At 42.0% G+C, this 16,822-nt stretch overlaps 1 protein-coding gene across 2 annotated transcripts in view; it reads left to right on the forward strand.

Moving 5' to 3' along the window:
• Window positions 1–16,822, forward strand: part of CTNNA2 (catenin alpha 2) — a 698,304-nt gene that overhangs the window by 194,898 nt on the left and 486,584 nt on the right. For both annotated transcript variants that reach the window (XM_058193039.1, XM_058193037.1), the window contains one exon: window positions 11,139–11,342. In XM_058193039.1, coding sequence (XP_058049022.1) covers window positions 11,139–11,342 — 204 coding nt within the window. The remainder of the gene's footprint in view (window positions 1–11,138; window positions 11,343–16,822) is intronic.

Below are 16,822 nucleotides of genomic sequence, written 5' to 3' on the forward strand. Positions count from 1 at the left end.
CCCACAGTAAGTGTCAATTTTTATAACGAGAGAAAAAGGATGAGATCGTGTCTAGATATCTAACATCTTTAAATACCGTGTTACCTTTGGTCCTAAATAATACCGATAGTGTCTAAAATATTTCTTTTAACTTATATATTATTTTCAAAAGCGATCTGTGCTTTTTTTTCTATCACAGAGGTTTCACACTGACTAACAAGCATAAAACAAAAGAATTTTAAAAAAATTGGCAGTACAAGAATTTTTTTGGGGAAAAGAAAGAATATAATAGACAAGGATTAAATTCAGTAAACAAGCACATAAAGCAGAGTATTCATTGATAATAATGTAATAAAAAGAGTAGAATATATATATATATATATATATATATATATATATTATATATATACCCACTATGAAGATGTAGCACGACCACAAAGCCAAACAACAGCTATGCAGCTCACCAGCTCAAATCCCCCTGCAGCACAGACTAGACTGAGCACAACCAAGCCCCCACCAACACAGGACACACCCCAGCCAATCAGAGCACAGAAAACCCCATCCAATCAGAGCACAGCCAAGCTCCCACCCAATCAGTTCAAACCCCACTAGCAGTTAAAAGGAAGAAACAGCTGCGATCACATTATATATATATATATATATATATATATATATATATATATATATATATATATATATATATATATATATATATATATATGTAGGTCTTTGGTTATTCAGGTTTTCTCCTGCGTAAAATTGGAAGTGTCTTGGCGACGTTTCGACGAAGTCTCATTCGTTATCTTCAGGCTATTGTTATCAGCTTCGTGCTTCTAGGAGCAATGTGTGATCGCAGCTGTTTCTTCCTTTTAACTGCTAGTGGGGGTTTGAACTGATTGGTTGGGAGCTTGGCTGTGTTCTGATTGGGTGGAGGAACCAATCAGAACACACCTCCACCCAATCAGAACACAGCCAAGCTCCCAACCAATCATTTCAAACCCCCACTAGCAGTTAAAAGGAAGAAACAGCTGCGATCACACATTGCTCCTAGAAGCACGAAGCTGTAAACGTTGCCAAGACACTTCCAATTTTATGCGGGAGAAAACTAGACAGAATATTCCTGGGCATAATGTGCTCCTCATCAGTGACCAAATATCTTTTGTTAAACAAAGGGGATGAAGCTGTGGCTAAAATCTTTGTTAAGCCGGCTCTTTCGGGCGCAAGCAGAATGTCTGGTGCTCAGATAATATATTTGGAAGCCAATAAAATAGCAAGAAACTTTTATGGTTTGGGAATTCAGCTAGTTTTTCCATAGAATCATAGTAAGCTTGGCTTCCTAAGATTCCAGCTGTCATGTGGATGGATTGCCCAATTAAATCTAATTATGCTAATTGGATTAGAGAGCTGAATATAAATCCTTTACGGTGGCAATTCTTTTGTTTTAGTACAAAGGATTAATGTGAGATGCTGCAATCTATCCCTTAAAGTTCAGTTTTTCTCAACCGTGGCAACTTAAAGAAGTGTGGACTTCAACTCCCAGAATTCCCTCGACCAGCCTTGCTGGGTGGTGAATTCTGGGAATTGAAGTCCAGATCTCTTCAAGTGGCCAACGTTGAGAAACACTGTCTAACTCCAGATAGAAAGCCAACATATAATATAATATAATGGAATTCTGGGAGTTGAAGTCCGCCAGGCTTAAAGTTGCCAAGATTGGAGACCCCTGATTTAGAGAACATTCTTGATTTATTTATGTTTTTTTTAAAAAAAAAAACTTATGTAAGAGCTATTTTTAGGATATTAGATATGGAAGAATGTGGATCTTGTTTACTTTCACTTTTATTCAAAAAGAATAGCTACAAAGTGCTCTCTGAGTTGTTAATTCAAGTGTATGGAGTTAAAATTATTTCATAAATTGATGGTCACCACAACGTTACAAAACGCAGAAACAGATCTCGATCGAGGACGTATATTGATTATCTTAATGGGAAGCGCTAAACATTCACTAGCTTGAAAACCTACGAAGTTTTAACATGTATAAGGGTGACCGGGGCCTCAAGACGCTACTAGAGAATCCCCAAAAACTTTTGAATGTTTGAAGAATCGTCAACCGAGAAATCTCTGTCAAGACAGAAACTCCGAAGGAAAAGAACTGCCATAAAACACACTGATAACTGATGGTGTTATCTAGTTTGGTAATGAAACATCTGGAAGGAAACAACCAAGTCCAGAGTAACACCAAGGAGCCCACCAATTAATAATTTTTCATTCATGACCCCATTATACTAAAATTGCAGATTGGAAGCCTTCCGCATAGGAACATCTCATGGCTGATCCATCATTTCCAACTTCCCCCAGTATGAGGAACTCCCCCTCCTCACTTTTTGCTGGTTTGGAAGGGTAGGCGTGAGTGACGTTCTCAGCCTACTTCTTACCTACTGGGAAGTAACCTCCAACTGAAGCTTTTGGCTCTGTGTGAAAAATCAAGCTTTTTGGTCTTCTTTGGAGCAAGCTGAGCAATGCAGTGCTTCACCCCATCCTTCTCAGACGGCCTTGTTCCAGATGGCTGATGATGTACACTCTAGTCCATGCTCTCTGCCTTTGACAGCCAATTCGTCCTGGGCTGCTGGACCCTGTGTCTATAACAAGTTCAACAGAGGAAGGATAACATGCTGGCTGTTCTTGTCTTGTCTTGTCTTGTCTTGTCTTGTCTTGTCTTGTCTTGCCTTGCCTTGTTTTGCCTTGCCTTGCCTTGCCTTGCCTTGCCTTGCCTTGTCATCTTGTCTTTTTTCTTTCTTTTCTTGCCTTGCCTTGTTTTGTCTTGTCTTCTTTTCTTTCTTTCTTTTCTTTTCTTTTTTCTTTTCCTTTCTTTTCTTCTCTTTCTCTTTCTCTCTCTCTCTCCCTCCCCCCTTCCTTTCTTTCTCCTTTTCTTCCTCCCTCCCTCTTTCTTTCTTTCTTTCTTTCTTTCTTTCTTTCTTTCTTTCTTTCTTTCTTTCTTTTTCTCCCTCCCTCCCTCCCTCCTTCCCTCCCTTTCTTCCTTTTCCACCTCCCCTTCCTTCCTTCCTTCCTTCCTTCCTTCCTTCCTTCCTTTCTTCCCTCCCTCCCTCCCTCCCTCTCTCTCTCTCTCTCTCTCTCTCTCTCTCTCTTTCTTTCTTTCTTTCTTTCTTTTTTCTCTCTCTCTCCCTCCCTCCCTCCTTCCCGCTCTTCCTTTCTTTCTCCTTTTCTTCCTCTCTGTCTCTTTCCTTCCTTCCTTCCTTCCTTCCTTCCTTCCTTCCTTCCTTCCTTCCTTCCTTCCTTCCTTCCTTCCTTCCTTCCTTCCTTCCTTCCTTCCTTCCTTCCTTCTTTCTTTCCATGAAAAAGAAGGGTTTTATATTATATATAATAACACAGAGACACACAAATATATCCCTCAACTTACAAGCACAATTGAGCCAAAAGTTTCTGCTGTTAAGTGAGTTTTGCCCCATTTTACAACCTTTCTTGCCACAGTTGTTAAGTGAACCACTGCAGGTGTTAAATTGCTAACACAACCGTTGAGTAAACTTGGCTTCTCCAGCGACTTTGTTTATCATAAGGTCACCAAAGGGGATCACCCTTTGGGCAACCCTCATAAGTATGAACCAGTTGCCAAACCTCTGAATTTTGATCACATGACCATGGGGATGCTGCAACGGTCATAAGTGTGAAAAAACAGTCAAAAGTCACTTTTTTCCGTACCACTGTAACTTTTAATGGTCACTAAATGAACTGTTAGAAGTCGAGGACTGTCTGTATCAGGTATGCGAGGTTTAATATTCTGTAACATTTTTACCATCAAAAATTAGTCAATAGCCTTGACTTTAATTTTGAACTGTCCACATAAAGGACATCTTCTATATTCATTCCTCCCGGGGTTTGTCATTCCTTGTACCAATCCTCGTTTCTAAACAAACCACTAACAACAACAAGAATGAAGCTCCTTCCTCCCTCAAACAGTCATCTCGAAAAAGGATTAAAAATCTGGCCAAGAGCAGCAGCAGCCGCCTCGCTTGTTCAAAGCACTCAGGAAGAGAGAGAAAGCTCTCAAACCGGACAAGCACTAAAGAGGAAGCTGCAGAGACACTTAGCGCACAACAGTCCACAAAAGTTTCCGCGGGAATAAAAGGTTCACCACTGGAGTACAGAGCAGGTGCCTCTTAGAGCCTTCTTTAATGAAGACCAACTGCATAGCTGCAGAATTGTGTTTTCCGCGCTGAAAACGGAGGGCAACATTAAGAGAGGAAATGGCATTACACTTTGAGCAATTGGGAACAGCAAGACAGGCCATTGTCCACAGTACAAAAAAACAAAACAAACACCCTAATGCGCAGAATAGAGGGACGCGGTGGCTCAGGGGCTAGGACGTTAAGCTTGCTAATCGAAAAGTCGGCAGCTCAGCGGTTCGAATCCCTAGTGCTGCCGTGTAACGGGGTGAGCTCCCGTTACTTCTCCCAGCTTCTGCCAACCTAGCAGTTTCGAAAGCACGTAAAAATGCAAGTAGAAAAAATAGGGGCCACCTTTGGTGGGAAGGTAACAGCGTTCCGTGCGCCTTTGGCGTTGAGTCATGCCGGCCACATGACCACGGAGACGTCTTCGGACAGCGCTGGCTCTTCGGCTTTGAAACGGAGATGAGCACCGCCCCCTAGAGTCAGGAACATATGTGCGAGGGGAACCTTTACGTTTTAATGCACAGAATAAAGAACAGAGCCTTCTTTGTTTTTGTTGTAGCTGCTCCGATTACTTGTAGCTCCTTCCTAAATACAGGCAGTGGTGGGATTCAAATAATTTAATAACCGGTTCTCTGCCCTAATGACTGGCTGGGTGGGCGTGGCCATGGTGGGCATGGCAAGGGGTATGACAGGCAGCACTCGGCCTCCCTACAGCCTCCTGGGAGCAAAAATGGGCCGTGGGGGGGTATGCGCCGCCCCCCCGCGCCCTGTTTTGGGCCCAGTAGGCCTCCCTGAAGCCTCCTGGGAGCAAAAACGGGCCATGGGGGGAGACACCGCACCCTCTGTGCCCCTTTTTGGGCCTAGTAGGCCTCCCTGCACTTACCTGGGAGCCAAAACAGCACATGGGGACTCCTGGAAGGGGCAGGACGGGGAGCGGCGGAGCCAGCCAGCAATTTAACAACCGGTTCACTCGAACCGGCTGAATCCCACCATTGAATACAGGTAATCCTTGACTTGAGTCTGGCTATTTAATCACCCTTGGAAGTTACAACTGGCTGTGGAAAGAACACTTTTGCAGCTGGTAAAAGAGGGGGCCCCTAACCCCTGGGCCGCAGCCCATTTACCTGGTTGTGAGCCATTCGGAACCAGACTGCAGAAGCAAGGGGTGGGGTGGGCGCACACACACATGGATCCCCAGTTGTGGAAGTAGTGGGTGAACACATGCTTGCGGTCTCCCTATGGAGCTTGAGAACTCGGAAAGATTATTTCTTGTGCTGTAATGACATCTAGTGGATGTTGCATCAAACAATTTCTTCCCTTCTTTTGAGTATATAGGGGCATCTACCGGCATATCAAAGCACAGACACCTTCAAAAGAAGGGCAGAAATATATATATTATTTCTACAGCTGCCTGTCTCAATCATTGACTACGGGCAGTTTACAATTCCAAAAGAATAAAAACCATCAAACAAATGCAAAAGCATTTTAAAAACAATAAAAGCATCCAAAATAAATATACACAGCTGCCTATCTATCTATCTATCTATCTATCTATCTATCTATCTATCTATCTATCTATCTATCTATCTATCTATCTATCTATCATCTATCTATCTATCTAATCATATCATATCAATCATATCAATCATATCAATCTGTCTGTCTGTCTGTCTGTCTGTCTGTCTGTCTGTCTATCTATCTATCTATCTATCTATCTATCTATCTATCTATCTATCTATCTATCTAATCATATCATATCAATCATACCAATCATATCAATCTGTCTGTCTGTCTGTCTGTCTGTCTATCTATCTATCTATCTATCTATCTATCTATCTATCTATCTATCTATCTATCTATCTATCTATCTATCTATCTATCTAATCATATCATATCAATCATATCAATCATATCAATCTGTCTGTCTGTCTGTCTGTCTGTCTGTCTGTCTGTCTATCTATCTATCTATCTATCTATCTATCTATCTATCTATCTAATCATATCATATCAATCATATCAATCATATCAATCTGTCTGTCTGTGTCTGTCTGTCTGTCTGTCTGTCTGTCTGTCTGTCTGTCTGTCTGTCTGTCTGTCTGTCTATCTATCTATCTATCTATCTATCTATCTATCTATCTATCTATCTATCTATCTATCTATCTATCTATCACCAGTTAGATCATTAAAAAGAGATCCAACTTAGAACTAAGGCCAAATTTCCTGCCGGTGAGAACAATTAATCCTTGGAACAACTTGCCTCCAGAAGTTGTGGATGCTCCATCCCTGGAGGCTTTTAAGGAGAGTCTGGAGAGGCAAAAGGCCCTGGACTTGAAGACCTCCAAGACAAGAACCCCGTTATTCTATGTTCTAAAGTTGGAACTGACCCCTTGTGTTTTTTTTAATACCTATCTTACCTTTCGCCATCTTTAATACAGGTAGTCCTTGACTTACAGCTCTTCACTTAGTGACTGTTTGAAGTTACGAGGGCACTGAGAAAAGTCACCTAGGACCACGTTTCACACTTACGCAGCATCCCCCCCCCCGGTCACATGATTTACATTTGGACGCTTGACAGCTGACGGACATTTATGACGGTTTGCAGTGTGGCGTTTCTCGCGGCCAGCGGGCTCGCCACGAAAGGGTCCGGGCAGTCCCCGCGCCGGACGGAGTGAGAACGAAGACACAAAGTCCAATTCTCCTCGGGGTGAACGAGCCCCGAGCTAGCTCGAGACAAACTTTTATTGTTAGGGGTGGGTTACAGAGATTCAGAAGGCAAGCATGTGATCCTGATTAACCATACATAAATTGACACATTGGGTTGGATATGCATATTGTGGCAATATGTGAACATGTGACTGCAAGCACATCCACAAGCCTATGATTTTGGGAGAAAGCTCATGATTCTTGGGAGGAGTTTTGCCATGAGGTGGCTCTTTGTTCTCTGCTTATTGCCTACGTGGTACAGTTGCATAGCAATCTACACAGACTACAAGGATATCACTCTCACACGTGTCTAAGGCGTTCTACAGTTACACTATTCATGCTACACATAGCAAACAGAAATACATCTTGAAACATCCTGGCTCTGCTTGTTAACAAATCTCATATAATTGTGTGTAGGAGTAATTTCTTTTGAAGCTCTGTGAAGTGAGCCTTATCAGAGAAGGAATGTTCTGTGGCTATCTCAAAGGTGTTGATACATTTACAGGCAAACATCTTTGCAACCTTGGCATCAAACAGATTTCTGCTTACATGATAAAAATTTGCCAGACTTACCTATGCTGATATTTTTGCACATAAGCAATTTCTCAAAACTTGCTCATGCTTATATTTGCACATAAGTAATTTTATAAACAATTTCATAAAGGGGTTCATATGGCATAATATTCCAACATTGCAGCGTCCTGGGGTCACACGATCCCCCTTCTGCGACTTTTCTGACAGGAAAAGTCAATGGGGAAACCAGATTCGCTGAACAACCGTGTTACTAATTTAACAACCACGGTGACTCACTTAACAAATGCGGCAAGAAAAGTCGTAAAGTGGGCCAAAAGCTCACTTAACGAACCGTCTGAGCAACATAAATGCTGGGCTCAATTGTGGTCGTAAGTGGAGGACTACTTGTAGATACATAGAGGTTCGTCTCTCTGTGTACTGAACATATCTAAAGATCAGCAGTGGGTTTCTCATTATGGTACCACTGGTTCGCTGCATGTGCACACACTCGCTTCATGTGTGTGCCTGCCTTCCACGCATTCCCTGCATGTGCTTTGCGTGCGCGCCTTCTGCACATGTGCCTGGCCTAAAAAAACGTGCCTAAATAGAATGGCATAGAGCCGGGGCGTACCGGTTCGAATACCACCTCTGCTAAGTGTGAAGTGTGAAGTGTTAACAACTTAAGTTGTGAAGTGTTAATACCACTTTATAATGCCTTGGTAAGGCCACACTTGGAATCCTGCATCCAGTTTTGGTCGCCACGATGTAAAAAAGATGCTGAGACTCTAGAAAGAGTGCAGAGAAGAGCAACAAAGATGATTAGGGGACTGGAGGATAAAACATATGAAGAATGGTTGCAGGAACTCGGCATGCCTAGTTTGATGAAAAGAAGGACTAGGGGAGACATGATAGCTGTGTTCCAATATCTCAGGGACTGCCAAACAAGGAAGAGGGAGTCAAGCTTTTCTCCAAAGTACCTCAGGGTAAAACAAGAAGCAATTTGGGGAAACTAATCAAGGAGAGACGCAATTTAGAATGAAGGAGAAATTTCCTGACAATTAGAACACTTATCAGTGGAACAACTTGCCTTCAGACGTTGTAAATGTTCCAACACTGGAAGTTTTTAAGAAGATGTTGGATAGCCATTTGTCTGAAATGGTGTAGGGTTTCCTGCCTGGGCAGGGGGTTGGACTAGAAGACCTCCAAGGTCCCTTCCAACTCTGTTAATGTATTATATTATATTATATTATATTATATTATATTATATTATATTATATTATATTATATTATATTATATTATATTATATTATATTATATTATATTATATTATATTATTATATTATTTTATTTTATTATATTATATTATATTATATTATATTATATTATATTATATTATATTATATTATATTATATTATATTATATTATATTATTATATTATATTATATTATATTATATTATATTATATTATATTATAATATTAAAGATCCTTTTTTTTAGTGTCTTTCTGTCGTTTTGGGCTTGAGCTTTTCCGATACCCACTGCGAGTGGCATAGAGTCTAAGATCGACTGGCAACACAGCTTTGAGATAACCAATGCTGCAAAGAAGCATATAAGTCATTGTGCATTATGCATTACCGCCCGCCCTTCAAATCAGATTGCAGGAGGCTGCAGGAGGCGTTAATGCAATGATCAAATGACCTCCAAAGTGCGCCAAGCAAGGAAATGGTTCCCTTCCCGCCAGAACGAATATTGCTTTCTATTGCTCTATAATGTCATTCTTCCCACTGCTGCTTCAACGGCGGACTGATAACTCTTGTTGCCTTACACAATGGCAAGCTAAAGATGAATGCGATTAAGGGGCAACAACATCAGGTCTAATCTGTTTTTAAATGGCGTTCAATTCTGATAATTTGGTTTCGAGAATGTACCTTTGCTGCCGACGAAGATTTAATCCTTTCTAAATGCTGGCTGGGTTCCTGGGTAACTGACCTTTCTTTCTTTCTTTCTTTTTTTAAAAAAAACTTTGCTGCAGAATTCTTTTGTTGGAAAGTTTTAGATTCTGTATCCCTAAAACAAGGAATTGGGGATTACCGTTTCCTAAAATCTTTTTTGTCTTTGTAGACATAGGAACATAACTGAGTTACAGGAATATGGCGGAAAGTATCAGGTTCTAGTTGACTTAGAAATGCAATATATAACAAATATAACAACAACAGAGTTGGAAGGGACCTTGGAGGCCTTCTAGTCCAACCCCCTGCCCAGGCAGGAAACCCTACATCATCTCAGACAGATGGTTATCCAACATTTTCTTAAAAATTTCCACTGTTGGAGCAACTTCTACAGGCAAGTAGCTCCACTTATTAATTGTTCTAACTGTCAGGAAATTTCTCCTTAGTTCTAAGTTGCTTCTTTCTTTGATCAGTTTCCACCCATTGCTTCTTGTTCTACCCTCAGGTGCTTTGGAGAACAGCCCGACTCCCTCTTCTTTGTGGCAGCCCCTGAGATATTGGAACACTGCTATCATGTCTCCCCTAGTCCTTTTTGTTAAACTAGATATACCGAGTTCCTGCAACCGTTCTTCATATGTTCTAGCCTCCAGTCCCCTAATCATCTTTGTTGCTCTTCTCTGCACTCTTTGTAGAGTCTCAGCATCTTTTTTACATCGTGGCGACCAAAACTGAATGCAATATTCCAAGTGTGGCCTTGCCAAGGCCTTATAAAGTAGTATTAACACTTCACGTGATCTTGATTCTATCCCTCTGTTTATGCAGCCCAGAACTGTGTTGGCTTTTTTGGCAGCTGCTGCACACTGCTGGCTCCTATCTAAATGGTTGTCCACTAGGACTCCAGGATCCCTCTCACAGTTACTACTATTGAGTGAGGTACCACATATACTGTACCTGTGCATTTTGGTTTTTTTTTTGCCTAAATGTAGAACCTTACTTTTTTCGCTGTCTTATAAACAAGACGCAAATTAGCGTCGATGGAGATTCCCAATCATCCAGGTCACGGTTGACCCAAAGGTGCTTTCAAAACCTAATTATTTATTTACTTAAGCCAAATAACTGGTGTTTTTTTTTTCAAAAGGCAACTGGACTTTCTTGGGTTTCCCCCCCCCCTCTTTGAAGATATTTCGCTTCTCGTCCAAGGAGCTTCTTTGGTTCTGAAAAAGAGAACTGAAGACTCTTCTTGAATGTGAAACAAGACTTTTTTCCAGTTGCTTTTTTGAAGGAAAAAAAAAGCATTTGGCTGAAGTAAATAAATAATTAGGTTTTTAAAGTTCATTGCTATATTTTTTACTGCTGCCTTTAGTCTTTTAACTATTTTTTACTTGTTTTATAATCTGTAAGCTGCCCAGAATCACCTTGTAGGGTAGCTGGGCAGCAAAATAAGTAAGCAAGTTAGTAAGTAAGTAAGTAAGTTAGTAAGTAAATAAGTAAGTAAGTAAATAAATAAATTTACATTTCTTCCTTGGTAGTTTTTAAGTCAATTTGAGTATTAATATTCATTATTTTAATTGTTTTAATGTTTTATCTTGTTTTAAATGGTTGTAATAAAAACAGAATAAATAAATAATAAATCAATTTGATGGATGGATGGATGGATGTAAGCTGCCTGGAGTCAACTCTGGGTGAGATGGGCAGCATCTAAGTTTAATAAGCAGTAACAATAATAATATTTTCTCTTTTCAAACCCCTTGTGCTACTCAGCCGTAGCTCTTACGAACTCCCCTTTCTCTCTTTGATTTTTTTTGGCAGAACAAGATCATTTTAGATCCCATGACATTCAGCGAAGCCCGATTCCGGCCCTCCCTCGAAGAGAGACTGGAGAGCATCATCAGTGGGGCTGCCCTCATGGCCGATTCCTCTTGCACCCGCGACGACCGCCGGGAGAGAATTGTGGCCGAATGCAACGCGGTGAGACAGGCCCTGCAGGATTTGCTGACCGAATACATGAATAACGTAAGTGATTGTCCGCCTTTCCTTTCTTCTCTCTTCCTCTCTGGATGGTTGACATTATCTCGCGTGCTTGGTTGACGGTGTCTACCCTTGGTGGTCTCCAAAGTTGGTCCATTAAAATAATGTAGGGAATGCATTATTTGGAATCCTTTGAAGGGCGAAACCATGGAAGGTTTGTGGCAGAGTTTGGTCCTCAATGAAATTTGGGTTTTGGAAGATGAACCAGACTTCCTTAGTAGAACGGGGGATACATCTGTAATACGTACAACTCTAGTAGAGGTGCATTGCTTTCGCCATTTTTTAAATTTAATTATCCCTCCAGAAGATCAAGAACTTATTTTATCCCGCAGCACCGTTGTATATAGCAACTTTTAAGACTTGTGGACTTCAACTCACAGAATTCAGCATGGCTGGCTGGGGAATTCTGGGAGTTAAGATCCACAAGTCTTAAAAGTTGCCATGTTTAGGGGACCCCCTGGTATACAACACATATTATAAATAATGGGATAAAATTGAAATAGAGCTACAGATTGGAAGGTGTAAATCTCAGGTAAAGTGTTAAGAGTATTTTCTCCCCCCATCCCAGTTTGAGATACGATTTACTTCTTTGTTTAACTGCTGGAACAAATGTTGAAATCTCTTGGCTGATGTGTGAATAGAAGTAGTGAAATCCATCAGGAAAGATAGATGCTTGTTAAGGGCGCCGTGTGAGTTATTAGGAAAGTATGTCTTGCGTGGGCTTTCCACAGCTGTTGAGTTGCTATCTTTATGGCCGTGGTTACAACAAAACCTTTGAAACATATATCACCACGCTTAAAATTTCCAGGCACAGAAAACAAGAGTGTTTGGTAGCATAATCAACATTGCTATATAAAGACTTCCCTTTATGGTATTGAAGATATCTCTAAATCTGAACCATAAAAGATTGTTCAGCCAGGTTTTGCATTGGTGTTTACTGTCTTGAAGGGCACAACACAAAGGCCTCCAGAACACTTTGTACAATTTCCTAGCTTGTTGCCAAGAACCGAATTCAACAACATTGATATGACATATTTGAAATCAGTAGCGGATTATATATTTTCACTTTAGAAGCTACCATTCGTCCTTTTGCCTATTTCAGACATGTGTTTGTAGGGAACTTTTGAAACAGTCCATAATTATATTATCGAAGAGTGGGGACAGAGGGATACTTCTTAAATTTGGAGAAGATTCGACAAGTTTAGTAAATGATAATGAATCCCAAACTGATCTTTCAGGAGGTTTCCAACATCCTAAATATGATTTAAAGTTTGATTTTAAAAAATGATGTGGTATAACTGATCGTTCCTATAGAAAATCAATAAAGCACTATCTAACACAAGATACCTGAGTAGCTGAAGATACCTGAGATTTTACATTGTCTTAATTTATCTATGAAGGCAATTTTCGATGCATTTTGTGGGAATAAATATCCATCTAGGTTCAGTTCCAAGTGGGGAGAAAGACACTGGAAACATGGAGACTGTTTGGAAAGATGGTTTAATGGTGGCCAGGACCACATGGTTTGAAGTCCTGGGTAGCTGACCACATGGAGTGGAGAGTGAGATAGATTTATACCCTCTCTTGGGCTTTGAACTTGCTTCCGGTTCCTGTGGCAAGGACATGTATTCCGACTGGTTGTCAGACTCCCATAGGGCCATGCAGGGGCAACTTTGTAGGTTGTCTTGAGTCCCAGGCTTGGTTGAACCTACTGGGTGATGCAATCTTCCCTAGTGCCGTGTGGTGAGATGGGTAGAGGGCTAATCCTATTATGTCCTGAGGCTGAAGGTCTTTTGCGTTGTAGATAAGCTGGCCCAGCCTTTGTGAAACCAAGATTGAATGATTGCTTCTATGAACTGGGTTTTATTGCTGGGTCGCTTCTGACTAACCAGTTTCTTTAGTCAGCTGCATAGACTTTCAATTGGGTTAAGGTCTGGGCTATTCCCAGGCCATTCCAGCAGTGGAAGAGGATTATCTTTAAACTCAAAAAAATAAATAAAATGGTGTTATTAGCCATCAAACCTCAAAAATACACATTTCCCAAAAGGTTTCCACAATTCTGGCCACTCCTGTATACATCTTAGATAACTAATCTGCTGTTAAATACCAACAGTACATCATCTTGTAGAAATGTTCTTTTAGATTCTAATGTAATGCGGAAGCCAGGACTTAACCACTGTTTGCTGAGCTTCTGCCTGCTGACAAACTGAAGGGACCATCCTTCTAACCCTTGAGTTCGACGAGTTGGAACGGCCCAAGGTTAATCCGTGTGTCAGGGAACAATCAATTCTATTCATGAGACAGCCAGAGCGATCCATCGCTGTCTCCTATCTGCCTCCAGTGATTGGTGTCAGCCTTGAGTAGCTGAGTCATCTGGATTGTCCAATTTAGTTATGGTACCTTAGACAAGGGCCATCTATCAATGGATCCCATCCTCGTATTTCTAGCTTTTCAGGGAATGCTTAGAAAAATCAAAGCTATTAAAGGTAGCATTTGTAAATAATTAACTACTTCAGTCTAAAGCCCAGTGAAGTTCTGTCGGAGTTTTTAATCACAGATGGGGTTCCGATTGCCACTTCCTCTTTCTCTCTCTCTCTCTCTCTTTTTTTTTTCAACGCAGTGAACTTGATGGGTTGGGAAGAAGCGGCTTGCCGATATATTTCCCGTTCATCTAAATGTCAGAGTCGTTAAATTTTTATGAAGCAGGTGTCAAAACTCTTTGTTTGAAGAGATCAGTGAGATCCCGACATTTTTAAAGCTCTTGAAAAAGACTGTCCACCTCTTTCTTATTCCAGCTGCAGGAATACATGGATGAAGGAGTAGAGAGATAAATAAATCTAAGAGATAGGTTGACCAAACGCAAAATACCTCGTTGAGAACTACAGTGGATAGTTTTGGTTTTGTAAAAACATGCAATTAGCAATAAACCTAAAAACATGTAATTTAAAACAACACGTGATACAATGTCCGACATACAGGTAATCCTCGATTTACATTTGTTACATCCTGTTCATTTGTTGACCGAATTGGTGACAGGAAGGGCATCCGGCCAGTAAACATTCAGCTCCATTCAGTTGTCCAGACTCCACCCTGCAAGGGATTGTGGGGTCGTTAAAAGACGATGATAGCAATAACCCTTATAGACTTATATACCGCTTCATAGTGCTTTTTACAGCCCTCTCTAAGCGGTTTACAGAGTCAGCATATTGCCTCCAATAATCTGGGTCCTCATTTTACCCACCTCGGAAGGATGGAAGGCTGAGTCAACCTTGAGCTGGTCAGGATCAAACTGCTGACAGTTGGCAAAGTCAGCCCGCAATACTGCAATCTAACCATCGGGCCACTACAGTTTCCTTCCTTCCTTCCTTCCTTCCTTCCTTCCTTCCTTCCTTCCTTCCTTCCTTCCTTCCTTCCTTCCTTCCTTCCTTCCTCCCTCCCTCCCTCCCTCCCTCCGTCCCTTCTCATTTCTTTTCCTTCCTTCTCTCCTTCCTTCCTTCTTTCCTTCCTTCCTTCTCATTTCTATTCCTTCCTTCTCTCCTTCCTTCCTTCTTTTCTTCCTTCCCTGTCCTCCTTCCCTCCCTCTCTCCCTCCCTCCCTTCCTTCTCAAACAATAGCATTTAGACTCCTATACTGCTTCACAGTGATTTACAGCCCTCTCTAAGCAGTTTACAGAGTCAGCATATTACCCCTAACAATTTTGGGTCCTCATTTTACCCACCTCAGAAGGACGGAAGGCTGAGTCAACCTTGAGCCTGGTGAGATTCGAACTGCCAAATTGCAGGCAGCCGGAAGTCAGCAGAAGTAGACTGCAGTACTGCAATCCTACCACTGCGCCACTGTGGCGATGAGGATGTGTGCTTGTGTGTGCACTCATGAACAAAGGCTCTTTCTTCTTAATATCAATTGCTGCATATTAATGTGGGGGAGCTGGTGGTTAAGATATGGGGATCCCCCACCCAGAGAGCATTTAAAAGATCAAAAGCAGACGTGAGAAGCAGATGTAGTTTGTAGACCTCAAAACTGAGGAAGTAGCCTTAATGTCCCAGTCAAAATCCGGATCTGCTGTACTTTGAGCTAATTGAATAGTTACTGGACTATTCTGCTATGCTTCTGAATAGTTACTGGACCCAATGATGTCTACCAGTTGGCGTATGCTATGTTTCCCAGACCCTAGATTTAAGATGGTTACCCATCAGAAAAAGGAGGAACATACGTGAGGCATGAATATATATATAAACATAAAATACATAGTCATGTATATTCAGAGAAAACTAAGCCCTGTGCGTTGTTCTTTTCCTTTGCCTTGTCTCCACCTCTAGCCGAAATCCTGCAGATTCTCCCCTGCCCGCTAAATGTGGTCCTGTCTCACACTTACGTGGGCATTTGTGTCCTCCTTCCATTTGCGAAGATCGCTGAAAGGGACTCCCAAGATGCCACCTGCCATCTCATTCAAGACTCCCAAATGTAATTGATCCGCTCCTAAAGAGCTAAAACTGGGTTTGTGGTAGCCACCTTTTATCTTGGGTTGCTACTTTCCCCTTCTAGTGGTTTCCTTCAGGGAGAAGACCGCCACGAAGTAGGAATTGAGGAATAGGAGGAAGGCAGGCCTGAGAGGTCTTCTTGGCTTTGGCCTGGTATGGACATCAGCCGTGGTGGTGGTCGTAATGGCTGACTGGAGAAAGGGAAGGCAAAGCACTGTGAAGGTTGAAGGATGAGACTGGTGGAACTGGGAAGGGAAGAAGGGTTGAGGTGGGAGAGAACACGTGAAGGAAGAGAGGGAAGAGGAAGGAAAGGAGAGAAGAAAAGAGGAGAGGGAAGGGAAGGGAGGAGAAGAGGGAGAGGGGAGGATAGAGAACAGGAGAGGGGAGGGGAGAGAAGAGGGGAAGGGAAAAAGAGGAGAGGAGAGAAGAAAAGAGGAGCGGGAAAGGGGAGAGGAGAGAAGAAGAGAGAGGAAGGGATAGGAGAGAAGACGGGAGAGGAGGGGAAGGAGAGGAGGGAAGAAAAGAGGAGAGGGAAGGAAGGAGAAGGAAGAGGAGAGGGAGGAGAAGAGGAGAGGGAAGGAGAGGAGACAGGAGGGGAAGGGAAGAAAAGAGAGGAAAGAAAGGAAGGAGAGGGAGAGGACAGGAGAGAGAAGACGAGGGGGAAGAGGGGAGGGGAAGGGGAGGAGGGAAGAAAGGAAGGAGAGGGGAGGAGAAAGAGAGGGAAGGAGAGAGGAGAGAAGGTTGGAGGGGAGGGGAAGGAGAGAAGGAGAGAAGAAAAAAGAGGGAAGGGAAGGGAGGAGAGGAGTGGGAGGAGAGAAGAGGGAGAGGGAGGGAGAGGGAGGAGAGGAGAGGAGGGGAAGGAGGAGAAGAGAGGAGAGAGAGAGAAGAGGAGAGGGAGGGAGAGGAGAGAGGAGATGTGTAAACTGCACCAGGCTTTCCTTCTTACTTCATAAATACTACCTGGGTATCTGTCTGGATTTTATT

Source organism: Ahaetulla prasina, chromosome 8 (genome assembly GCF_028640845.1).
Source record: "Ahaetulla prasina isolate Xishuangbanna chromosome 8, ASM2864084v1, whole genome shotgun sequence".
In the NCBI taxonomy this organism is placed as follows: Eukaryota; Metazoa; Chordata; class Lepidosauria; order Squamata; family Colubridae; genus Ahaetulla; species Ahaetulla prasina.